Genomic DNA, 26,306 nt, shown 5'->3' with positions numbered 1-26,306 from the left:
CTAGTGGTTTTCATTTGAACCTTCCCCAATTATGTTATCCTACATAAACTCATATTTAAATTTACTTAATAAACCTCACCTTCCTAAACCTTCAGCCTTTTAATTCATTTACTTATTTTGCTGAATCTTGCCTTAGAACATTGTACTAATTATTAGGCATGCTCAAAGAAAGTCCTGGCCCTGCAAGATATTAAACTTAACAATGAAGCCACTCTTCACGCAATACGACAAAAATACATACAAAAGAGGGTATATTTTTTATTTATCTTCTTAATCATTTAACATGTAGAAACTATAATATGATGAAAAAGAAAGCATACGTGTCAAAATTGACATTTCGAGTTGATCTTTCATTATTTGCCAGCACATTATACACATTGATTGAGCTGCTCACTATTTTTATTTTACTATCTTAGATATTAAAAAATACCTGTTGATTGCATTGAAGAACCTTGGGTGATATTTCGTGGGAAAGATGGAAACGTAGGATGTGTAAAGAACACATGTGATTGCCGTCTGAAAATGGAATGTTTCTACGATATACTAACAGGAACATGTATGACGACTATCAGGGTCAGTTCAACCATTTTGGTGGTTTAAAGCGAAGTAAAAACTAGATGCCTTTTTCCCTAAAAAAATTGAGTAAATCACAATTGCCGCCTAAATACAATGCTCCATATGCAACGCCCCTACAAATATGGTACACATCAATAATATCCATCGCAACTCAGCCCAAATATCATATATAATTATTACTAATTTTTTTTAAAGCTGGAGACCCTGTTTATTTGGAGGCCCAAAGCCCAAGCCTCAAAATACTTGGACTTGGGCCGACACTGACGACTATGCCGGAGCATTCATATAAGGAATGGGTCGACAACTCAAGATTTAGCTTCTTATTTTAATATTACGATTATGTTAATGTGTCTTGCAATGAATTTTTTTGCGACCCATTATTGTCACTTAATTATATATATCTATGGAACCCATTAAGTGTAACCAACTTTGAAATCAATATTGACCATTGGATCTTGCTGAGATTAAATCTCAGCCCTTTAAACTCACAAAATTAACTGCTAAGAGGGCAGTTCAGGGCAGTTTTTTACAGTTTCCATGGCTGACGGTTATCTCCACCTTTTCCTGCCCATCATCTCCACTCCTACAAATATGGGTAGTACTCTCAGTTCAGTTGAGAAGTAATGTTATATAATGTATGCCAGCAAACAAAAAAAATCCGAGCTTCATGGATAGAAAATTGGAGGGTAATATTTCTAAAGGTGCAAGCACACCTAATGATGGGGTTATCAATGGGTAGCATTGTTACTTGGAATGTTAGGGGGCTGAACCGCTCGCTAAAACAAAAGGAGGTTCGTCAGGTTATTGTTGAAACTAAGGTTCAGGTGTGTGCTTTATTAGAGACTCATTTGGATGCTTCGATTGTATCGAATGTTGGTAAAAATGTTTGTCAGGCTTGGAACTGGGTGTCGAATGCGAGTTGTTGTAATAGAGGGACTCGTTTTATGATTGGATGGGATGCAAATATGGTGGATGTCATGGTTCTTCATCAAACTGATCAGGTTGTTCATTCGCAGATTACGTTTAAGCTTGATAGGAAATCGTTTTTTTGTTCCTTTGTGTATGCTGAAAACCATTACAATACTAGAAGGGAGTTGTGGAATGATCTGTGTAAACATAACCTATTCGTTGGTGACAAACCTTGGGTTATGTTGGGCGATTTTAACTCGATTCTGTTTCTTGATGATTCTTTGTCTGGAACCTCAACGTCAAATATTGGAACTAGGGAATTCAAGGAATGTGTCAATAATATAGAGATGGTTGATGTCAAAAGTTCAGGTTTACACTACACCTGGACCAATAAGCAGAAAAAAGGTAAGGCGATTTTTAGAAAGATAGACCGAGTGATGGGGAACTCGAGTTTTATTGATGTTTTTCCTGATGCTGCTGCTTGTTTCCTTCCATACCGTATTTCAGACCATACCCCTTATACTCTTGTGTTACCAAATATTAAAAGAGATAAAGCTAAGCCTTTTAAATTTGTTAATTTACTGGCTGAGAAGAAAGAATTTTTGGGTGAGGTGAAGAGAATTTGGGAGACGGAAGTTAATGGTCACGCGATGTTTCAAGTAGTGAAAAAACTTAAGTGTTTGAAATCTCCGATGCGGAAACTTATGTATAAACAAGGGAACTTGCATGAGAAAGTTAAGGTAGCTCAGAAGATGTTAGATGAGTGTCAGCAACTGTTGGATTCGAATCCAGATAACAAGGAGCTGATGAATAACCAAGACCGATTGCTTCAAGGGTATAAAGATGCGGTTCGGGATGAAGCTCTTTTTCGAAGGTCGATTGGCTTGAGCTGGGAGACTCAAATACAAAATACTTTCACAACGTGGTCAAAGCAAAGAATCATCGAAGTAAGATATTTTCGATTAAGGATGTAGCGGGAAATTTGTATCAAGGAGAGGCGGTGCCTAAAGCTTTGGTGGACCACTACATGAAGTTCTTTGGAACAAGAGGTAATATTAATCTACAACCAACTCCTGATTTGTTTCGGAGTGTGCTATCTTCGGAGAGGGCCGATTACATGGTTCGTCAGGTTACGGATGAGGAGATTAAAAATGTGATGTTTTCTATAGCGGGGAATAAGGCGCCTGGTCCAGATGGGTACACGTCGATATTCTTTAAGAGGGCATGGGATATTGTAGGCATGGATGTTTGTCGTGCCGTGAAGGATTTCTTCAATAATGGTTTGTTGCTTAATCAGCTAAATCACACGATTATTTCGTTAATTCCGAAGGTTACAACCCCGTCACTAGTTACGGATTATCGTCCTGTTTCTTGTTGCAACACGTTATACAAGTGTATTAGCAAGATTATTTCCAACCGAATCAAAGAGGGGCTTGGGGATATTGTTAGCGTTAACCAGTCTGCGTTTGTTCCAGGTCGGAGAATTTCTGATAACATTCTTTTGACTCAGGAACTAATGCATAATTACCATCGTAGTGTTGGTCCGCCGAGATGTGCGTTTAAGGTAGACATTCAGAAGGCATATGATACGGTAGAGTGGGAATTTATTGAGCAGATTTTGAAGGGGATTGGTTTTCATCACAAGATGGTCAAATGGGTTATGGCTTGTGTTGCTTCGACTTCGTTCTCTGTGGCTATAAATGGGAGTCTCCATGGGTATTTTAAAGGGAAAAGGGTGCTTCGACAGGGTGATCCAATATCTCCGTACATTTTTACTCTGGTTATGGAAGTGCTAACGTTGATCCTTCAAAAGCAAGTGTCGAGCTTTGCGGATTTCAGGTTTCATAATAAATGTGATAAACAAAAAATTATTAACCTCTGTTTCGCGGATGATTTGTTTCTCTTTGCTAGAGGTGACCATAAGTCGGCTAATGTTATTATGGAATCCCTTAATATGTTTAGTAATATGCCGGGCCTGGTTCCGAGTATGGTGAAAAGCACGGTGTTTTTTGGTAATGTTGCGGAGTCGGTCAAAACTCGTATTCGGTCTATAACACAATTTGAGGAGGGGATGTTACCGGTTCGTTACCTTGGTGTCCCTCTTATTTCGTCTCGGCTTCATTATAAGGATTGTAAAAAGCTTGTGGAGAGTATGGACGCTAGAATTATGGACTGGAAAAACAAGACGTTATCGTTTGCGGGTAGAGTGCAACTGATCAAATCGGTCTTATCTTCTATGCACTTGTATTGGGCGTCGGTTTTTATATTGCCAAAACGTATCATTAAAGAGCTAGAGGATCGTATGAGATCTTTTTTGTGGACGCACGGTAATAATATTAGAGGCAAGGCTAAAGTGAAGTGGCGTTTGGTCTGTTTGCCAAGAAGTGAAGGGGGCTTGGTATCCGTAGAGTGGGGGATATGAATAACGCTCTCATGGTTGTTCGTATATGGAGTCTGATTACTGGTCGGGAATCGTTATGGGTCAAATGGATACATTCTTACCGTATCAAGGATCGATGTTTTTGGGATATGCCTGTGCAGAATAATCTTTCTTGGAGCTGGCGTAAAATGCTAAGTCTCAGGTCGCTTGTTCGTAATCATATATGGACGAAGGTGGGAAACGGGATGAATACTTCTGCTTGGTTTGATGTATGGGATGATGTTTGACCTCTTAGTACCATTGTTAATCCCCGAAGTATTGCAAATGCGGGATTTAACATGAGATCAAGGCTGGCTGATGTCAATACAAATGGTGATTGGGGCTGGCCGATATCTTGGGTTAGTCATTTCCCAGGGCTGATGAGTTTGAAAGATATCTCGTTGGATCCGAGTCAACAAGATAGGGTAATGTGGCGAACGAGGAGGGGTATGCTTTCGGAGTTCTCTACTTATTCGGCTTGGGAGGATTTGCGTCAAGCTCAAAATGAGGTAGGCTGGTCGAGAGTGGTGTGGTTTCCACAGGCTATCCCGAGGCATTCTTTTCTTATGTGGCTGATTATACATCAAAAACTAAAAACTCAAGATGTTATGAGCAAGTGGAATTTGGATAGTACGAATTTTAATCTCTTGTGTTGCTCTTTATGTACACGAGGACCAGATTCTCACCAGCACTTATTTTTTGAATGTAAGTTTGCGGAAAGTGTTTGGTATGGGGTTCATGACAAAGCTGGCATGGAGTCTATTCAGAATAAATGGAGTGTGATCTTTGATTTCCTGGTTGGTATAGTGAACTCGAAGATGGCTACCCATGTGATTGCAAAAATTGTTGTTGGTGCTACGGCTTACTTTGTGTGGGAAGAAAGGAATAGAAGGCTTTTTTCAACGAAAAAGAGGAATGAATACCAACTGATTAAGGTCATCTTATCCACTGTTCGAATGAAGCTTCACACAATGAGATTTAAGAGAACCGACCAAATGGCTCGAGTAATGCAAGACTGGAGTTTACCGCGAGGGCTTATTGTGGCAGATGATGATTGTGGTTAAGTAGGTCTCGAGTTAGAATTTCGTTTTGTGTCGCTTATAGTGCGTTGTCTACGTTGTTTAGCGTGTTTGCTTGTGTTTTTGTAGTATTCTCTTGTATGGCCTGTCATACTTGAGAACTGGGAGATTTTCTGTCTCTCACTTGGTTTGTTTGGTTGGTATAAAATTCACTGGGGTAACCCTTTACCCAAAAACAAAAAAAACAAAAAAAAAATCCTATTTTTAGCATTCTTGGAGAACCATTCGAGCAGTCAATAGATTCTCCATCAAGCCTCATCCACTCCCCTGGTTGTTCAGTCCCCAATTGTGATCCTTGGTAAACTCTTCACCTCCTTAATCGTTCCTTCTTAGATTAGAAAAACTAGGGTTCATGCGTGTTTGTACAATGACAGCGGAAAACTCAACCGCTGCCAGAACCAATCCGCTCCACGTTCTGCTTCTACACTCCCTTATATTCCACTGTGTAATCCCCATCTCCTCTTTAATTCTAATCGCCTTGACTTAGATAACCCTAACCATCACCACCTATGATTGTACGGCAATCATCGCACAACCACCACCACAACGACAAGAATGGATCGACAACCGTCACACCACCACTCCCTCAACAGCCGCATCAGCGTCGAACTTCCGACACTCTATTGTAGTCTCATATCTCTCTGAGATCATATTCAATTGGAAGGTTCTAATCGGGGATTGTTCTCGGATGTAATCGTGAAGGCTGTAGGCGATACGTATCATCTTCACCGTTTGATTCTCTCTCGTAACTCACATTTTAGGTTTTCGATTTTGATATTTTAAATTCTGTTTTTGTCTACGGATGCATTAGGTTGTTGATTGTTGTTTTCATGCTTTTGTTTACTTAGTTTCGTTGGTGAGTGTGTTTGTCCAGAGTTATTTTCCGAAGATCATTGGTATTATCGTACTAAAATCGAGATTTGTGGAAGTTATTTTGTGGTTTCTCATGGCTGGAATGTCTGGTAATTTCGCATGTCTTGCTAATACCTCTATTTATTGTTCTTGAGAATAATTACTATTTAGATTTGATTCACTCGATGTGGTTTAGTTTTGTTATGAAAGTTTCTGAAACTAGCAATTGAGTGATTTGCTAGTAGGAATTATGGTTTATGTTTGCTTAAAGTTAACGATTGACTTGATTGGAGCATTTGTTATGGCTCTGTGAAGAATTTAGCTGATACAAAGCTTTGATTCGGATAGTATGTTGCACCTACCGATGACGATTAAAACTATTTGTAGGTATTCTTTTCATTTTGTTCCTCAAAGTTGGAGGTATTATATATAAAACTGTTGTACCACGATAGCTCTAACTCCATGGTTGTTCTTTATATGTAAAACTGAAAAAAGCCCATCATTTTGGTATTGGTGGGAATGGGCAAGTGGGTTTGGTTAACCGAAGACACATTTTTATTCAGTTTCTAAATTTTAATGTATAATTGATGTGCTAAATTATGATTATAAACACAATTTTTTTAGAATAGTAATATAAATTCTTGAATAATAACGACTTAGGAGGCCATGCATAAAAATTAGACTTGAAGCTAAATTTTTTATTTGATGTGATTGAGTTAAAACACAACATTGATCAATCTATCTGACACACACTTTCAATTCCTTTGTGGTGGTTGTAGAAAGGAAATTGTTGATGGCAATGGGAAAGCTGCAAAAGGTGGAAGAAGAGGACAAAAAAGTAGTAATCTTTATAATATTAACTTGTAGTTGTTTATCATCTGACACTAATGAGGTGATAATATGTTCACAGTGGAGGATCGAATGGTTCTGTTATGGTGGTGTTGGTCTTAAAGAGCAATCAAAAGAAAATGGTATTTTAGCAATTTCAGCGGGATACAAAAGCTTGGAAAGGGAAAATAAATTAGTCGGCTTTTTTCTGGTATTATAGAAGTAACTAGAGATATCAGTTAACCTGTATTTTGTGCTTTTTAGGGTTTAAATTGATGTTTTGCACTACATTTTGGTCATTAGTAATAAACTGCTTACTTGACCCTTAGTTTGAGCATAGAGTTCCTCATCCTTGCATAAAACTGAAACATTGTCATGAATGAGAGTTGTATACACTTGTAGCTTAGAGGAGCTTCTTTTGGTTATACTTATTGGTTATATTATTGTTTTAAGGTTGTATTATTGGTTCTTAAATTGTGATGTTTAATAGGAGTAAACACTAAACAACTCTGATGTGGGTTATTGTAGGCAACATCTTGCTGAGCTACAATTGTAATAAATTAGTTGTTTTGACTTGAAAAATCAATTCCATATTTCAATTCATGTGGGTTTAGTCTAGCTATTTCAAAAGATGTGATTTTGGTTTTCTAAACATTGACGTAACCCGTCCACCGGATAGGTATTAAACTAGTTAATCAGGTTGTGAATTATTGTGTTTTTTAGTTTGATTTAATTGCGAAATTGGTTTATAATCTTGGAACGATTTTTATAAGCTATTATTTAAATATTTTATTATTTATGCATCGAGTACATGTAATTAAATTTTGATGTAATTTCAACTGTATCGCATTGAGTATTTCATTATTTAACTGTTTTATGGGCTTGATTATAGGTTCAGTCTTATTGTTATCGTTGCATATGTTTTTGTATTTGGTCTTGGTTTATTTGGATGGGGTCTTCTAAGGTACAATTGTTATGTTCATGAAATTTTGAATAGTTATAATCATAATATTCAAACTCATAATCATAATGACGTGATATTGTAGCTTGGCAACTGTGTGGAGATAGGCCACAATGAACATCATATTGGTTCTTCTAATCTTTAGATTGTTAATTATTGCCTGGTCGATTACTTATGCCGATTTCAGTTGTGGCTTCTCCGCTTTGTAAGGTAAACAACTGGCTTCTCTAGAAGTTGTAACTATAATAATCAATTTTGAAATATTCATTCTACTTCAGTTATGATTTTTGCTATTTTAATTGTTATGGTGGTAATAAACCAAGTTAAAAGTGGTAATAATGTATATAGTTGATTACTGATTTTAGAAATCTTTAAATATTAAACTGTTAGGATCACTAGGATTGAACACACACGAAACTGAACACACACACGAAAGCAGTAAATGACACGAAGATTTGAAGTGGTTTGGTCAGCTGACCTACGTCCACTGTGCTGCAACTAAGGTTTCTTTATTATGTAGGTGCTCAAGGAATTACAAGTACAATGATATCAATATATAGAGACTAATGTAGGGTTAGGAAACTTGATCCCAAAGTTAGGCCCAAGTCCACATAGAGATAACTAGGGCCGGCTAAATTAAAACCCTAATTTAATAGCCAAATAAAGACGTGTGGGCTAACTCAAAGCTAGGTTCGGCCGCCCTCCCTTGATCGGGCATCCACACCAATTCGCCTAACAATCTCCCACTTGGAGGCTCGAACAACACCCAATAGTCTTCAACATCTGTACATCTTGTAATCTTCCTTTACCACCTAGTTGCAACAGCCTTCTCGACAATTAACCTGAAGGCACGTTAAAGCTCCCACTAAGCCTCAACTCATCAGTCACAACCTGTGACTCGTTCTCTGTCCCTGTCGGCTCTCACTTAAACGAACTGCCAAATCCTGAGAAATCCTGAGGACACACACGCTCTCCAATACTAGCAAGAGATTCTCTGGAGAGACTTTTCCATCTGGAATTCTGGTCTTTTTAACCCATTGTCGCCCTGAAATTGTAACTGAAACACGCCTTGTGCTCCCACTGTCACGATGTTCCCTGACGGGTTTGACCTTCCAAACTCGTTCATCCCGAATCTTCCCCGTGACTCTAGGTTTCTCTCTTGCAAAGGAAACCCTCTTCTGTCCCTGAAATTCTGTGAACTCGACTTTGTTGTTCTTTAGAACTGGAACGTCACTTCCTTCTAATGGTATACAGACCATGTATAATGAGCCTCTTTTCTTTCCACAAGCCATGACCATATTCCCTTTTAACAACTTTCCACTGTCCATTCCCGAACTTAACTTCATGTCCCTGATCATCCAACTGGCCAACTGAAATCAACAACCTCTTCAAACCTGGAATAACCTTGACATCTCTTAAAGTCCACGAACCGAATGAAGTCTTCAAAACAATGTCACTCATGCCCGTAACATCTAGTACCTCATCATTCGCCAGTTTTACCTTTCCAAAGTCACATTCTTTCAAATTCTGCTATGTGTAGCGTGAAATCAAGCACCAGAATCCATGACCCAGGAATCCACAATGCTATCCACACTACAGACTAACGCATCACCATCATCACTGTGGTCTCCTTGAGAGTTTATTTCTTTCTTCTGTTTAGAACACTGATTCCTAAAGCAGTAAATGACACGAAGATTTAAAGTGGTTCGGCCAGCTGACCTACGTCCACTGTGCTGCAACTAGGGTTTCTTTATTATTGAGGTGTTCAAGGAATTACAAGTACAATAACATCAATATATAGAGACTAATCTAGGGTTAGGAAACTTAATCCCAAAGTTAGGCCCAAGTCCACATAGAGATAACTAGGGCTGGCTAAATTAAAACCCTAATTTAATAGCCAAATAAAGACGTGTGGGCCAACTCAAAGCTAGGTTTAGCCGCCCTCCCTTCATCGGGCCTCCACACCAATTCGACTAACATAAACTATGGCCATGACACCATATACGAACATCATTATGATTTTTTTTTATTTTCACCATTTTTATATGAATTTTTTTATGAATCAACATGTCTCTACTTACCAACTACATGATTTTAATATGGTGAACGTGTTTCATTATGTGGTACACTGGGAAGATATTGAAGGAAATGGCGTCAAAATTTCTAACTCCCTACATGCTTGTCTTTGTAGTCCCAAAGGTATCATCATCTTTTTATGTATGTTCAATTTAGACCGTACACATAAGATTATTTTTTAGAAAAATGGTGAGATGAAAGTGCTAAAGCTATAATAATAGAAATAAAGGTTTAGCGATATGCACTTACAATGTCGTCTGGTTCGGGTCCTTGGTGGAGTGGACTTGTGACTCAATCGAGTTTGGAAGAATCCGTGAGTCTGTTGAAGAGTTCTTCAGTGGCAAACTATGGGGAGCAGCTCTTGCCTATGGGCATCAAGATCAACATATGTGATGGTAGCAGCTGAGCGACACGTGGTGGAAAAGACACAGTTGATCGGTCAAAAGTCCTTTTTATTGCATCATTTGCAAATAATATAGTGAAACATTTTTCTCATTTAAAAATTTAGGTCAACACTTACAAATAATATAATTTATTGTGAGATCATCCGTGTGTAGGGTACTTAAACTAGTATGATATGATACTAAAACACAATTCAAAACTAACATGAAATTCGCAGGTTTGGGACTTTAGGTTTAGTCTAAGTTGGTTCGGGTCAGTTTTGGGTTGAACCAAAAAACATGTCGGCTTTGGGTAAACCTAGCAGGTTTGCTGGTTGAGTCATTTAACCCGTTTATAATTACCCTTTTATAATTTAACCATAAAATTGTTAGGTGTTTTATGCCAAAAATTACATTAAGTTTTATAATTTAACCATAAAATTGTTTTATACAACTCTCTATCATTAGTTATAAATTTATATATTTAGAGTACAAAATGAAAATAAAAAATATATGAGGTTAAAAAGGTCGTGTCTGTGTCAACCTACGAATATGACCCATTTAGCACCCCTTAATTTAACGAACATTCTTTATCATATTCTTAAAACAATGGGTGGGCTCGTAAGTGCACAATATAAAAGAGAATATTGTGTAAAGGATATATAACACCCCGATTGCGTAATATAACAAACCACGACAGAAATATCAGGGAGTCACGTTACAGGAAATTGTTTCACAACACATGATATTTAAAGTTTTGTTTTATTGAATTAATGTGTTACATTGTTTTGAAACAAACAAATACAAACAATTGTCTTTCGAATTTTAAGGTAAGCTAAGGCCCGAGTCCATCCAATGTGTAGCATGCGTTAACAATCATCACATGATAGTACTTGAAACAAATGTGAAAATAAAACGTTAGCATAAAATGCCTGTGAGTAACATAGGTTTTGTGATTTAGATTCATGGCTTTGGATATTAAAAGAAAAAGAATAAACGATTTCAAAAATAGCCATATAATCCTTGATAAAAATTTGGTATCCAAAATACTTTGCTTTTTGATAAAAAAGATTTGTAGTATATACAAATTATACTTTGGTTTTGAAATAATAAAATTGATAGTATATCAAAATATACTTTAGTTTTGAAATAATCGAATTGATAGTATATCAAAATATACTTTGGTTTATGAAATAATAGATTTGATAGTATATCAAAATATACTTTGGTTTATGAAACAATGGATTCGGTAGTATATCAAAATATACTTTGGTTTTTGAATAAGAGATTTGATAGTATATCAAAATATACTTGGTTCATGAATAAGAGAATCAGTAGTATATCAAACTATACTTTGGTTTATTAATATGAGAATCGGTAGTATATCAAAATATATTTTGGTTTATAAAGTCAATAAAAGATAAACTTTATGGCTTAATTGGAACACTTTGTATGAACACATTGTGGTCGTTTGGTAATACATTCAAACCTTATTCACTGACGTTATAAATTTACCACGAAGGTAAATCTATTTGGGGTAAACTTGGTTTCTGACATTCCCTAATCAAACTTTTAAACAAACCTAGGAAGCGGGAATGAGGTGTCAAGTCCTATAACGCTATATCATACTACCAATGAGCTTGATCATTGTTAATGAATGTATTTTAGGCATAAATACAAATACGCACCAACAAGAGTCTTACAAATTTTGGAAATCATTATTTAAGCCATAGGTAATAGTTTCAAATCGTTAATGGATAAAGTACTATGTATATAGAATCATATAGTTTCGAAATCGTGAAAATAATGATAGGAACATATGAATCACCCCAAAACATTTAGAAAACGTAAAAGAGGGGAACTATGTACTCACTTGGGATTGCGTAAGTGTCCTTGAATCAATGTAATTAACAAAGCTTAAACGTGTCCTAATGTGTCAGATAAATATGTTAGTTTGCCGAGACTTTAATCGGAGGATCCGGATAGAATGAAGTCTTTCAAACCAAACAAGTGTTGGGACTCGTATGATATGGTTTAATAAGCTTATCATTCTGATTTGGAAAGGATCCTAAGTGCTTTTGACCCGTTATGACTCGTTAAGGTAGTTTACCCTACTTTAACGGGTTATAAGCGTAATTACAAGATCGGATGGTCAAATATGTCCTATGATGAGTCTTACATATCAAAACAAGTTTGATTATGTTATAACATTAGTTTAGATGTCAAAACTTTGGTTATATATGCTTAAAACCAACTTATGCGCAAAAATGGTATTTTGGTCAAGTTAAAAGTACATAAAAGCGACTCATCATATAACTAACCAAACGACATGACCATAAGGTATAACCTCAGGGGGTTATTCCCTATATAAATATGGTCACTAAAATGCGTTTGGTCGAATCCTAAGATCGACCAAACGGGTCGGATTCGAAAGTCAAAGCGGTGGTCAAAACCGCTCGACTTACGACCCTAATAAAGCTCTAAACTAGAAGTGACGAGTTAGACATGTTGAAACATGTCTAATTTAAGTTAGAAAACTGATTTGGTATCAAAACTTGGAGTTTTGATACCCGAAAATAGTTTCGGCATAAAATGCACTTATGTGCATCTTTGACCAAAACTTTGACTCGCCACTTCGCCTAGTAAACGTGGTAATCAGCAGGTGTAATCGCAAGGGATTATAACCTTTGTGATTACGATCACATTACAAAGTTCAATTGAACTTTGACTTGACCAATTATGGTTAGAACCGAAAGTCAAACAGAAATTCAAACTGTTTGACTTTTAGCTCAAAATAGCTAAAATAATGAAAGAACTAGGAAGAGTGCTTACTTGTGTTGAAGAACACTATAAGAACTTAGATTAGGAGGCCTCCAAAAGCTGGAAGCAAGCTCCAAGAGAGTGGGAGAAAGAAATTTTGAAATGAGCAATTTGGAAGTAAAGATTTAGCTTGCTATTTATAGTGTTTTTTGAGTTGTAAGATCAATCCATGTGTCCAACATGTGTCATGATCAGAAGGAGGGTGTAACACTTGTCAATTGATGGAAAGATGTTGGAAATTTCAAATTCTTAGGGACCAAGGTTTCAAACAAGAAGCTACCACAAAGTTGCTGAGCTGGAGACCCCTTACGGACCGTAAGGGGGACCCTTTACGGTCCGCAAAGCAAGGGCAGGGGCAAACTTTCAACATTTGGCAGATTTGGCCGCTGGACTTTGATCGGAGTTTCGTGCTCCGGTCAAAGATAATATTTATAAGCCCGAATTACCCATAACAAATAGTTAGTGGTAGTAAGTGGTCGAACCACGAAGAGTATGTGGTTTGCGAATGGACTTGAGTGAATTTTAAAGGTGTGTCACAATTATGAAGCTTGCTAATTTATTTTTATGATTTTTTTTGTTCATAAAGATGTTGAACTGAACTAACAAGGTTGATTGTAATTTATAACTAACAAAAGCTTGAACAATTGCATGAAATTATAATTAACGATTTAAAACAAGATAAACAAACAAGGTTCACACTCGGTTTGGTAATTGAAGTCCTACGGTTTCTACATGTTTTAAATTCAATTCAATTGCAAAAATGATTAACGAATTTAGTGTCACGAGGCTTAGGTGCCAAGAGCTATCAACGTCGTGAATGACGGACCGCAATGCAATTCGTTACTAAGAACATGTAAACTCTAACCTAGACAAGGCATAATTGCACATAAACATTTCGCAAAGTCAAATTTAATCTTCATTCGACAATTCACGAATACAATACAAATGCAAGACAATTATCGTAAGTTTCAAAATCAAAACACAACTTGTCACAAATCGAATCTCAAACACAATTTTTAAACCCTAAGAACTTACAAAAACCTACACCGGGGTGAAACCTCCGGGAAGTAGCCGCTCCTGATCGAGTTGACTAGATCACCGGATGTTAGAGACTTGAAATTGGTCATCTTGAAGCTTGAAAATGGTTGAACGATGATGATTAGGGTTTAATGAGGTGATCGTGATGAGTGGATTGATGGATGGATGAACTAGGGTTTAGGAATGGTGGTGATGATGAATCGAGTGGTTGATTTGAATGATTCGAATGATGATTCATGGATTAGATGGATTGGTGATGATAGAGATGGTGTATTATGGCTCCAAGAATGTTTTCCAAACTCTATTCAAGTTGTAACTCCCGAATTGAATGGCCAAGATCCCCTAAAACTCGTCCAAACCTTCAAACACAACGAATTTGCATCGCTAGGATGTAGAGGTCGTCGCCGACGGCCTGAAGCCCCGTCGGCGACGCCTTGTCGTTCACACAAAAATGGCCAACGGCCTTTTCTTCTGTCTACGGACTTATTCGCGCGACGGGCATAAGTGATTGGCGTCGCCAACGGCCCACGAGGGCGGCGGCGACGGTATGCACAGTCCTAACTTCCCGATTTTCGTGTCTTGTGATCCCGTTTGAGGTTTCGGTAGTCCGTTTTTTGCTCCGGTAGCCTGTAAAGCTCCCAAATAGCTCCTTAAACTTCATTAAACCTGCAAAACAAAGTTTTAATCAAAAGTAGGCTATTCGAAATTAAAAATCATGTTAAAACATCAATTTAAGCAATTACGAGCACCGGTTTTCGACCACGTATCACATCCCCTCACTGGTCTTTTGCTTGCCCTCAAGCAAATCTATCTTTCACTTTCACATGAATCGAACAAGAAACACACTCCCCATTCCCGTTACGAAGGTTAAGGTCTAATGTCATGCTTAGTTCAAACCTTTTACAATTTTCGACATATGAAGCAATAAATGATTAATCATGTAAAAGTGGTTATCCAAGATTAACCCGCCCTTAAAACTCACAATTCATACATATCCCTTACAATGTTCACTCCACTTAGTTTACAAATAAGCTAATTTTAATGATGTATTAGCACCTTTTAAAGTAACCGCTCAAAACCAGATAGAACATGTACCCGCATAGGCTTGCAACTCAATCATTCTCCACCACCGAACACGAATACTAAGCACAAGTCAAAAGGTCTTTAAAGGGTTGTAATGGGGTTAGGTTAAGGGTAGGAAATAGGATATTTTAAAGTGGCTAATGTGAAGAAAATTCGATTTTTATTACAAACGACTATGCTAAACAAAACTAAATATAAACATCAACTATGAGGCCACAACTTTCGCCTTTTATTCAACAAACTACTAACACATCTTTTTGTGCTTTTCTCAATGCTTTTTCATTCTTTTTCGTAGCATTTTCTGAAATTTTGCTTTTTTCGAATATATAAACAAATCACAACTATACAAATGTATACTCCTCTAACCGAATTTTCATCACACGGGTTTAAAAAGAAAAGGCTTATGGTTATGGGCTAAGTGGGTTGTCAAACAAAAGGTTTAGGCTCAAAGTTGGCTACTAAGGGATAAATTTTGGGTAATGATAGATAAATGGCGTAAAAGAAAAAGGTTTACCTAATGCCTTAATCATTCTTGTGCTTTTATTCAGTCTATGGTATCAAACGTATCAAAAGATGCAAGTTCTACAATACATGACTAATAGTCCACTCAAACAACGAAATATGTGTATATATAATGTATACAAGTGGCTCAAAATCTCACATATAAGGGTATGGAATATAATATACATAAATTGCAAGTTTCTTAGGCGGATTATTCCCAAATAACCACCCGCTAAATACCTGTCATGCTATTAATTCGAACTTGACCATGACAAAAGACCAAATGGGTTGTGTCATCCCTCGTTAACTTAGTTACTTGTGCTTTTAAGATCGCTTCAAACAAAGACATTTTGAAAAAATTTTGAAATTTTTCCCCCATCCCCACACTTGTGGTAAACATTGTTCTCAATGTGTAGTGTTTAATTGAATAGGTCAAAAATCGAAAAACTTTTACTCCCCCATCCCCACGCTTGAGGTAAACATTGTCCTCAATGTGTAAGAACTAGAGTTTTTAAAACGCACAAGGGATGTGACACGGCTAACTTCCCCAAAATTTCACCCCGGAAAATAAAACTACAAAATACAATCCACTTATTTGCTAACTAAAAATCAAAGATAAAAAGAAGCGTATGCACCTGGTTCTTTCGCTAGTAGCTCATGTGCGCTTCATCTCTTCAAGAAAGCGGTCGTCCCACGAACATAATATACTTACAAATCTTAACCCTTGTGTAGAAGCATGCTTCTCACAACCATTAAAATTTGTTAGTTACCTAATTCTACCACTTTTATGAAAATGTTACCCAGCGATACGTTAATTTACTTTGATTTATGTGGAAAAAAATAAAGTACAACAACAAACCTAACTCACTTTCGTAGGAATCACGGTTGCATTTAGCGTATGCAACAAGCCCTTTTAAACCTCCCGATAGCTCGGGAGGACGAGTAGGTCTCGTGAGGGTTATATAGGGAACACACCCACAAAGTTCATTTAACTAAGGAAATAAAACTACTAACCACTACTAAAGAAACTAACTGAACTATCTAACGCAAAAGAAATATACAATAACAACAACAACAACAACAAAAGACATACCTCGCTCATCTCTGGTAGCGTTCATTTGGATCAACTGGAGGGTATGGGTTATATGAGTAACCGGTGACGGCTGACATTACCTCTTTCCAACTATCGAGAGGCCCACTTTCCCCTTCAGCGGGTGGTTGCACATATGGTGGGATGAAACTGGATCCCACGCCCTTGGGCCAGTGAGGAGATGGATCTGAAGGACCGGGAGGTATAGGGAGGTCCTCTTAACGGGTCCAACCCGAGTGCTCGACATATGGTAAACCGCCTAAAAAATCTCGATGATGTCTCTCCTGATCATGAAGAGCCTTGGCATTGTTGAGTGCCGATTCTTGATTCGTACCCAGTACCATCCAACGACGATCATTCAAGGTGTTCTGTTCGATTCGGAGGCGTTCTTGCTCCTCCTCCCATGCTCGCCTTCGAGCCTCTTTGTCACACCCCAACCGATGGCGGAATCATCGGGGCGCGGCACTGAGCGAAACAGATTGTTCAGAAGTTTCCACAACAACTATCATACAATTCAGTTATATAACACGTCCCATACCGTGTCCCAAACAATAACCAGTTATCATAGAAAGCAACTAAACAATATGGGAACTGTTCCGACCACTCGGATACTTAATTATTACAGACCAAATGTAAATATTGTTTTAAGACCTCTAGACGACTACTGTGGATCTTACTGACTACAAGTGCCAGTGCAAGATCTACAGATAATTATGGCCCTGGAACAGGTACGTGGACACCGTCCTACGGACACAGACTCCTAGAAGTTTATTATTGTCTCGCTTCCCTAGCACGCTAGTAGCTTAAACACCTGTCACATACGTTAAAATAAAAGTCAATACATATAATGTAAAGGTGAGTACACAAGTTTGATATAGCATATAAAGTTCGGATAGTTTACGCATAACCAAGCACGTACACAAGGGCAAACGATGCACGTAAATTATCAACATGGGACCATCGATACCAACGACTTCGGGTTGACTGTCCGAGACAGTTCGCAATGCATGATTACCACCGTAATCCATGCAAGTAATTGTCCTTAGCAACCCCCGTGTGAACGGGTGCTGAGTCCAAACTATAGTACTATGTTGCTAAAGCAGGTAGATAGCACTCCACGTGTAAACATAATAAACAGCAATCATTTAGACAAGTAATACATGCAAATAGGTTAGCGTTCAAATAGTTGTGTTGATTGTGATTTTGATAGTTTACGTATGTAACACCCAAAAGTGCTAAAAGCAAAAAGGGATCGAGTATACTCACAGTGATTGATTGTGGATTGAAGGGAGCACTGAGAATAGGTTAGCCTGAATAGTTCGATAACACAACGATGAGTAACGCGGAAAAAGTAAACAAAGGAAACTGGATCGGATAGGCCAATCGATCGGACAGCAGTTCGATCGAGTGGGCTGTTCGATTGGTTTGAAAGTCCGTTCGAATATCCATTCGATCGGCTGGCTGGCTCGATCGGCTGGTTCCTTCAAGTGGATTGTTTCTTCCTTTGATGTGAAGGATGTGTTTGTGTATGATGGTTTGTACTACCTTTCAAGTTGGTCGATCGAACTGCTGTTCGACCGGTTACCCCAACCGATCGGTTAGCACTTTGCTGCTTTCAAGTATGTCACTCGATCGGTTGGTATGTTCGATCGGGTGACATTCCAATGCTTTGAAAAGTCTAAGTGTTTTTAAAGTATAGTATCTCATGATCCGAGCAGTAATGATTACAATCGAATGGCGTAGCCGATCGAACAGTACCTCGTCAATACTACACTTTGTGAGTTGGTGAGTCTAAGTGCTGGTCGATCGGTTAGCCTAGTCGATCGGCTGGCATAGTCGTTCGGTTGGGCTGTTCGATCGAACAGCCTAGCCGTTCGGCCAGCTTCTCGATTTGGTTAACTTATCACCTAACACTTGGTTATTCCCGTTGTTTGTTGGTGTTTTAGAGATATTTTGACTACGAGTTGAATCACAAAACTGAAGTCCCTATTTAGCCTACTGGCTTGAGCAGGAATCACCCAGACTCGGTCAGAGACGGTTTGGAACCCAAGTTTAAGTTTAACCCGGAATCGGTATATCTCTTGGTAGAACTCGAATCTTGAACCATGTGTTTGTTTAGGTTGATTTGTAAATCGGTTCAAGTCTCGTTTTCACCTTCTTGAGTGTAAAAGAGTTGAAAGATAGATGAAAACCCATCTTCCAATCCTTTTCCACCGTGAAATGTTAAGATCTATGGAAGATTTTAGGTTATTGATGTAGAAATCGGTCAGATCTAGCTTATTCATGGTTGAATGAAGTCAAGAACATGAAGTTCTTGATGAACACCAAGAACACCATGATGACATCACTCAAGAACACCTAGATCTTGGTGATTTCATGGATGAAAATCGGATTTTGAAAGATAGAAAGATGGAGAATCGATTAATGAACAAAAACGTACAGAGATTGGAGTGAAATACTTACCGGTTTGAGAGAAATCTTGGATTTAGTGAGAAAAAGTGGCTGGTCGGTCAGAGCTTTTCCAAAAGTGGAAAGCTTGACAAGGACAGCCCTATTTATAGGCTTCCAAAAGAGGAAAGGTCAGCTGATCGAGCAGCATTCCTGATCGAGCAGCTGTCCGATCGAACAGTCCTGTTCGATCGGCTAGCCTGTTCGATCAGGTTGCCCTGTTCGATCGGCTAGCCTGTTCGATCAGGTTGCCCTGTTCGAACGGCTTGCCTGATTTTGAGTGTTTCGCGACGATTTTCGATATTTCGAGTTCGATGAACGATAATTTGAGAATGATAGAATTCCTAATCAAATTACTTTTAGTCCTAACTACTATATCTAACATACAAGCATCCTTACAACTTGTTTCCAAAGTCGGTCTCGATTGAGTTTGATTCACCTTCGAGTCTTGATTGATTTGATTGATTCACCACACACTTTAACATAAAAGTAAACATGCACAAATAACACATAAGGCACACACACACACGTATAAAAAGTACTAAAATCCCCACACTTGAGTTTGATGATTGATTTGATTAGCTTGATTATTGATTGACTAGCTTTATTGCGTTGTTACTTCCTATCACACACAATCGGTCGTTGATTCACAGTTCGATTATCGGTCGATTTGGTTTAATTATACAACACTTACTCCAAATAATACGAAAATCAAAATGAAACTAAAATGAAATTAATCTTTATTAATCTTTAATTCCAATAACAGTCAACACTTGATCTTGACTTTGGCTTTGGAAAACACGGGGTGTTACAGTCTCCCCTCCTTTAGGGAATTTCGTCCCGAAATTAGGCCGAGAACCGTACATCGCCGTGTGATTTTACCTATTTGATGCTTCAGATCTACCTGAATAACTGCGGGTACTTGGCCTTCATGTCACTTTCGAGTTCCCAAGTGAACTCCGCGCCTCGTTTGCCTTCCCATCGTACTTTTACAATAGGAATGCGAGAGCGTCTGAGTTGCTTGGTCTGTCGGTCCATGATTTCGACAGGCTTTTCCACGAAGTGTAGAGTCTCATTGACCTGAAGATCGTCGAGTGGTATTATAGAGTCGTGGTCGGCTACGCATTTTCGAAGGTTTGAAATATGGAAAGTCGGGTGGACATTGCTGAGTTCCTCCGGTAATTCGAGTTTGTAGGCAACTTTACCGATCCTTTCCAGAATCTTAAAAGGTCCAACAAATCGTGGCGCAAGTTTCCCTCTCTTGCCGAATCGAACTACTCCCTTCCAAGGCGATACCTTTAGGAGCACGTAGTCGCCAACTGCAAATTTGCGGGGCCTGCGTCGTTTATCGGCGTACATCTTTTGTCTATCCCGGGCCTTTACCAAATTTTCCCTTATTTGGTGGATCTTGTCAGTCGTTTCTTGTAGAATCTCGGGCCCAGTCAATTGTGAATGACCGACCTCGTGCCATACAATAGGCGAGCGACATCTCCTACCATACAGGGCTTCGAAAGGTGCCATTTCGATGCTGGAGTGATAGCTATTATTGTACGAAAATTCGACCAACGGTAGGTGTTTGCTCCAACTACCACCAAAATCAATAACACACGCACGGAGCATGTCTTCAATAGTACGAATCGTTCTTTCAGTCTGCCCGTCGGTTTGCGGGTGGAATGCGGTACTCAAATTCAGCGTCGTACCTAGAGCTGCTTGAAAAGTTTCCCACAATCTCGATGTAAACCGAGCATCGCGATCCGAAATGATGTCTCGAGGCGTACCATGATTCTTAATGATCTCGTCGGTGTAGATTTGGGCTAGTCTGGCCACCTTATAGTCTTCTCGTATTGGCAGAAAGTGGGCTGATTTGGTTAGACGGTCGACTATAACCCAAATACTGTCGTGACCTGATGGCGTGGTCGGAAGCTTAGTTATGAAATCCATAGCTATACTTTCCCACTTCCATACGGGTATCGGCGGTTGTTCGAGTAAGCCTGAGGGTCTTTGGTGTTCAGCCTTGACTCTTGCACAAGTTAAACAGCTACCAACATATAGAGCAATATCCCTTTTCATCCCAGGCCACCAGTACTTGTAGCGAAGGTCTTGGTACATTTTGTCCGCACCGGGATGAATGGAATATCGGGATTTGTGGGCTTCGTTCATGATAATCTTTCGCAAATCTGTCCTCCTCGGAACCCAGATTCGGTCCAGATAATAGAATATTCCGTTGGCTTTGCTCACAAGCTGAGTTCCATCGTGATAGATTCGCTCTTTCTTTAACGTACGCTCGTTAAAGCAAGCGTGTTGTGCTTCGCGGATGAGAGCTTCGAGGTTATACTGAGCCTGGATGTTTCGAACACCTATCACGTAATTCTTTCTGCTGAGGGCGTCTGCAACTACATTCGCCTTGCCCGGGTGATAACGGATCTCACAGTCGTAGTCGTTGAGAAGTTCTACCCATCGGCGTTGACGCATATTGAGTTCCCTCTGGTTAAAGATATGTTGTAGGCTCTTGTGATCGGTGAAGATCGTACACTTTGTACCATACAGGTAGTGTCGCCAAATCTTTAAGGCAAAGACAACTGCGCCTAGCTCGAGGTCATGGGTTGTATAGTTCTTCTCGTGGATTTTGAGCTGTCGGGATGCGTAAGCTATAACCTTGTCTCGTTGCATGAGAACACAGCCTAGTCCAAGGTTTGAAGCATCACAATAGACCACGAAGTCATCGCTTCCGTCCGGCAGTGTAAGAACTGGTGCATGGCACAGCATGTGTTTGAGGGTTTGGAAAGCAGTCTCCTGTGCGGTTCCCCACACAAAAGGCTTGTCTTTGTGAGTAAGGGCGGTAAGCGGTACAGCAATCCTTGAGAATCCTTCGATGAATCTCCGATAGTAACCAGCTAATCCGAGAAAAGAGCGAACTTCTGACGGATTCCTTGGCGTAACCCATCCCTTGACTGCCTCAATCTTTGCAGGATCAACGTGTATACCCCGACTATTCACAATGTGACCCAGAAACTGAACCTCCTCCAACCAGAACTCACACTTGGAGAATTTGGCGTAGAGTTGGTTTCCCTGAAGCAACTCGAGAACCAATCGCAAATGCTGCGCATGTTCGGCCCTCGATCTGGAATAAATCAGGACATCGTCGATAAATACAATGACAAAACGGTCTAAGAATGGTTTACACACGCGATTCATCAGATCCATAAAGACCGCGGGTGCGTTGGTCAAACCAAAAGGCATGACAACAAATTCGTAGTGGCCGTATCGGGTTCGAAAAGCGGTTTTGGGGATGTCTTCCTCTTGAATCCGCAACTGATGGTAGCCTGAACGTAGATCAATCTTGGAGAAACACTGAGCACCTTGTAATTGGTCAAACAGGTCATCGATTCTTGGTAAGGGGTATCGGTTCTTGATGGTCAGCTTGTTCAATTCCCGGTAATCGATGCACATCCGGAACGACCCGTCCTTCTTCTTGACAAAAAGGACTGGCGCGCCCCATGGAGAAGTGCTCGGGCGAATGAAGCCTTTTTCAAGTAACTCTTGGAGTTGGTTCGAGAGTTCTCGCATCTCAGATGGAGCGAGTCGATACGGAGCTTTGGCTACCGGGTTGGCTCCTGGAATAAGGTCGATTCGAAAGTCGATATCACGACTTGGAGGTAATCCAGGAAGATCATCAGGGAACACCTGAGGAAATTCTCGGACAACAGGAACATCATTGACTTCAATTTTCTTTTTCTTGTCCGTCTCTGCTACAACAATGTTGGCCAAGAAGGCTCGATATTCCTTGCGGAGATATTTGCGAGCTTGAAGACAGGACATGAGCTTGAGATCTTTCGCAGTAGTTTCACCATAAACACATAGAACATCACCACTAGCTAGCACAAAACGAATCATCTTATCAGCACACACAACTTCAGCATGGTTTTCACGAAGAAAGTCCATGCCTACTATGACATCGAAACTCCCGAGTTGCATTGGAATGAGATTAATCGGGAATATATGATTGTTGAGCTTGAGAGTACAATCACGGAGCACAGAATTGACAGCAATGGTTCTTCCGGTAGCGACTTCTACTTCGAAGGGTGTCGAAAGATAAGAGCGCTTACGTCTAAGAAGCTTCTCAAATTCAAATGACACAAAGCAGTTATCGGCTCCAGTATCAAACAAACATGATGCATATATACCATTCACAAGGAACGTACCATTGACCACGTTGTTGTCAGCTTGAGCCTGGCGTGCGTTGATGTTGAAAGTTCTGGCGTGAGCGGCTTGTTGCTGAGGCTGTTGTTGTTGTTGCTGGGGTTGTTGAGCTTCTTGTTTCACCACCCTGTTCGGGCACCGGTTTGCGAAGTGGTTAGGGTCACCACATGCAAAGCAGGTCCGAACATTGTTTGTTGGGGCCTGTGCAGCTTGAGGAGCTTGAGGAGCTTGAGGAGCAGGGAGTAGAGCCTGGTTAACAGCAGCTTGAGCTTGAGCTTGACGGGGACCATAGCGACAACTCGCAGTGAAATGCCCGTAGACGTTACAGTGAGCGCAGAATCGGCAGGCCACACCCACCGGGTGATGGTAAGAACATGTAGCACAGAGTGGGTGGGGGCCGGTGTACGCACGCTTTGCTGGCGGCGCATTGATCACTGGCGCAGTGCGCTGTGGTTGTTGTTGTTGTGGCGGTACTGACTGAAGTGGGGTAGCATTGGTTGCAGCAGCGCAACTCTTCTTCTTTCTTCTCCTTGAGGACTTGGAGGCTTGAGCAGTAGGGTTGTCGGTTGATGCTGTGGTGACTTGATGCAGAGACTTGTTTGGCTTATCCCAGACACCAGCCTTAACTCGCTTGTCGTTAATCTCAGCGGCGAGTAGGTAGGTTTCCTCGATCGTTGCGGGTTTGGCGGCGTGAACAAAATCTGCGACACAATCCGGAAGAGCACGGATGTATTTCTTGATGGTCATGTCAGAAGTCTTGACCTGGTCTGGACAGATAATGCTCAGCTGCTTGAAACGGGCAGTGAGACCAGCGTTGTCGCCCTCCTTCTGCTTGATACCCCAGAACTCATCCTCCAACTTTTGGCGTTCGTGGGGAGGACAGAATTCGTCCATCATGATCGATTTCAACTCCTTCCATGTCAGCTCGTATGCAGCGTCGTTCCCGCGCTTGTTCCTTTCTGCGGTCCACCAGTCCAAAGCCCGCGACTGGAAGACACCGGTAGCATTGAGAGTACGGAGATGATCTGGGCATCCGCTTTGGCGAAGGGTAACTTCCACAGAGTCAAACCAATGAAACAGAGCCGTAGGGCCATCTTCACCGGTAAACTCTTTTGGCCCACATGCCTTGAATTGTTTGAAGCTAAAAGTAGCTTTGTTGGAGTCTTTGGGCGTGAGGGTTCGGGATTCCTCAGATGACTTGCTTGCGTTCTCGAATACTTCACTCACAGCCTTTGCTACTGTTTTAGAGAGGATAGCAGCAAAACGACGATCTCTCTTCTCCCGACGAGTAAGACGTTGACGAGGCCTTGATGATGACGACATGGTCTGCAATAGACATCGCCATAGGGCTCAACACAACGAATTCGAATCTCGCACGTCTTAGTTTACTAAAGCTCAGAATCACGTCGCATCTCACGTCACGTAACACATGTAAACACATAAACACATAATCACAAAGACACATAAGCACAGAAGCAACTCAAGCACAGAAGCAATTAAGCAAGTAGAGCACTTAATTTCCTAAACACGTACGAAATTTTATCACAGAAGCAGTCAGAAAACAGAAACCTATATCCACCTGTCGAGTATCGTTTGTTTTGCATATCGGATAGCATCACATTGTATCGTCTAACTTAGTCGTATAGCGTAGCCTAGCACACTGGTTTCGTTTAGATCACATCTCCAGAGATTTGAATCAAGATAGGATAGCAACAAAAGTCACGCCGATTGATAGCAAATGGAGTAACCCGCAAATTTTAAAACACGTAAACAGGTAAATCATATAAAATCAACAAAGCAACACTCAAATCGGAGATGGGATTGTCTGCGGCTACTAGACTTTGACTAACCATGGCAATTTAACTATTCACAGTTGACTTGTCGTCACTTTCGACTCTAGGGGACATGTTTCTGCCTCGATTCTTGGGCATTACGCATGCGCATTCTAGGTCATACTCGTGAGTTCAAGTCGTTGGAGTCCGTCAATTGCCTTGGCGAGATAAAGTAAAGTCGGAATAACTGCCAAGGTTAGGGTTTCACCCCTAGCTTAGCAATTTCTTCCTTGTTTTAAGAAAATTTAGAGGAAGTTTTCATCAATCCATGGGTTTCAGCCCCGAATTTGGTATAACTTTCCCCCCGTTTGTTGATAGAAAAAAAATCACACAAAATAATTAGCAAAATTTTGTATTTTCAGGCAGGAATTTGCGGATTTCACTCCTAATCCTGTCCAAATTACAAAATTTGGCTCGGAGTTCGGATGTAATGATAGAATAGAAGGAAACAACATAAATCAAGCACATAAACTTGGTCTCTTGGTTCCTAACTATAGTCTAGGTTTCTAAGACAGCGATCCGGACTAGATCGTGTCTAACCTAATTCCCTATAGTTATGGCTCTGATACCAATCTGTCACACCCCAACCGATGGCGGAATCATCGGGGCGCGGCACTGAGCGAAACAGATTGTTCAGAAGTTTCCACAACAACTATCATACAATTCAGTTATATAACACGTCCCATACCGTGTCCCAAACAATAACCAGTTATCATAGAAAGCAACTAAACAATATGGGAACTGTTCCGACCACTCGGATACTTAATTATTACAGACCAAATGTAAATATTGTTTTAAGACCTCTAGACGACTACTGTGGATCTTACTGACTACAAGTGCCAGTGCAAGATCTACAGATAATTATGGCCCTGGAACAGGTACGTGGACACCGTCCTACGGACACAGACTCCTAGAAGTTTATTATTGTCTCGCTTCCCTAGCACGCTAGTAGCTTAAACACCTGTCACATACGTTAAAATAAAAGTCAATACATATAATGTAAAGGTGAGTACACAAGTTTGATATAGCATATAAAGTTCGGATAGTTTACGCATAACCAAGCACGTACACAAGGGCAAACGATGCACGTAAATTATCAACATGGGACCATCGATACCAACGACTTCGGGTTGACTGTCCGAGACAGTTCGCAATGCATGATTACCACCGTAATCCATGCAAGTAATTGTCCTTAGCAACCCCCGTGTGAACGG

General features: G+C 40.0%; 2 protein-coding genes across 17 annotated transcripts in view; both read left to right on the top strand.

Moving 5' to 3' along the window:
- The first annotated feature begins 1,295 nt into the window (after nt 1-1,295).
- LOC110944943 lies at nt 1,296-2,459 on the top strand. The gene has a single exon (XM_022186587.1). The coding sequence runs from the start codon at nt 1,296-1,298 to the stop codon at nt 2,457-2,459; it is 1,164 nt and encodes a 387-aa protein (XP_022042279.1).
- A 2,358-nt stretch (nt 2,460-4,817) lies between these two features.
- The window catches only part of LOC110865777, a 31,517-nt gene continuing 10,028 nt past the window's right edge, over nt 4,818-26,306 (top strand). Inside the window, exons 1-6 of one of the 16 annotated variants that reach the window (XR_004860843.1) lie at nt 4,818-5,281; nt 5,858-5,945; nt 6,158-6,218; nt 6,615-6,673; nt 6,746-7,627; nt 7,710-7,905. Coding sequence is in view for 7 of the 16 variants with exons in the window: in XM_022115094.2 (XP_021970786.1) it covers nt 5,930-5,945; nt 6,615-6,673; nt 6,746-6,874; nt 7,556-7,627; nt 7,710-7,769 (336 nt within the window). In the remaining 9 variants the exon portion in view is untranslated. Of the gene's footprint in view, nt 6,223-6,614; nt 6,674-6,745; nt 7,628-7,709; nt 7,906-26,306 lie in introns of those variants that run through there. The other 15 variants (XR_004860840.1, XM_022115094.2, XR_004860842.1 and 12 more) reach the window with 15 other exon arrangements.

Source organism: Helianthus annuus, chromosome 6 (assembly GCF_002127325.2).
Source record: "Helianthus annuus cultivar XRQ/B chromosome 6, HanXRQr2.0-SUNRISE, whole genome shotgun sequence".
Lineage (NCBI taxonomy): Eukaryota > Viridiplantae > Streptophyta > Magnoliopsida > Asterales > Asteraceae > Helianthus > Helianthus annuus.
The sequence above is the reverse complement of the archived record's forward strand: the minus strand, read 5'-3'. Positions and strand labels throughout refer to the sequence as shown.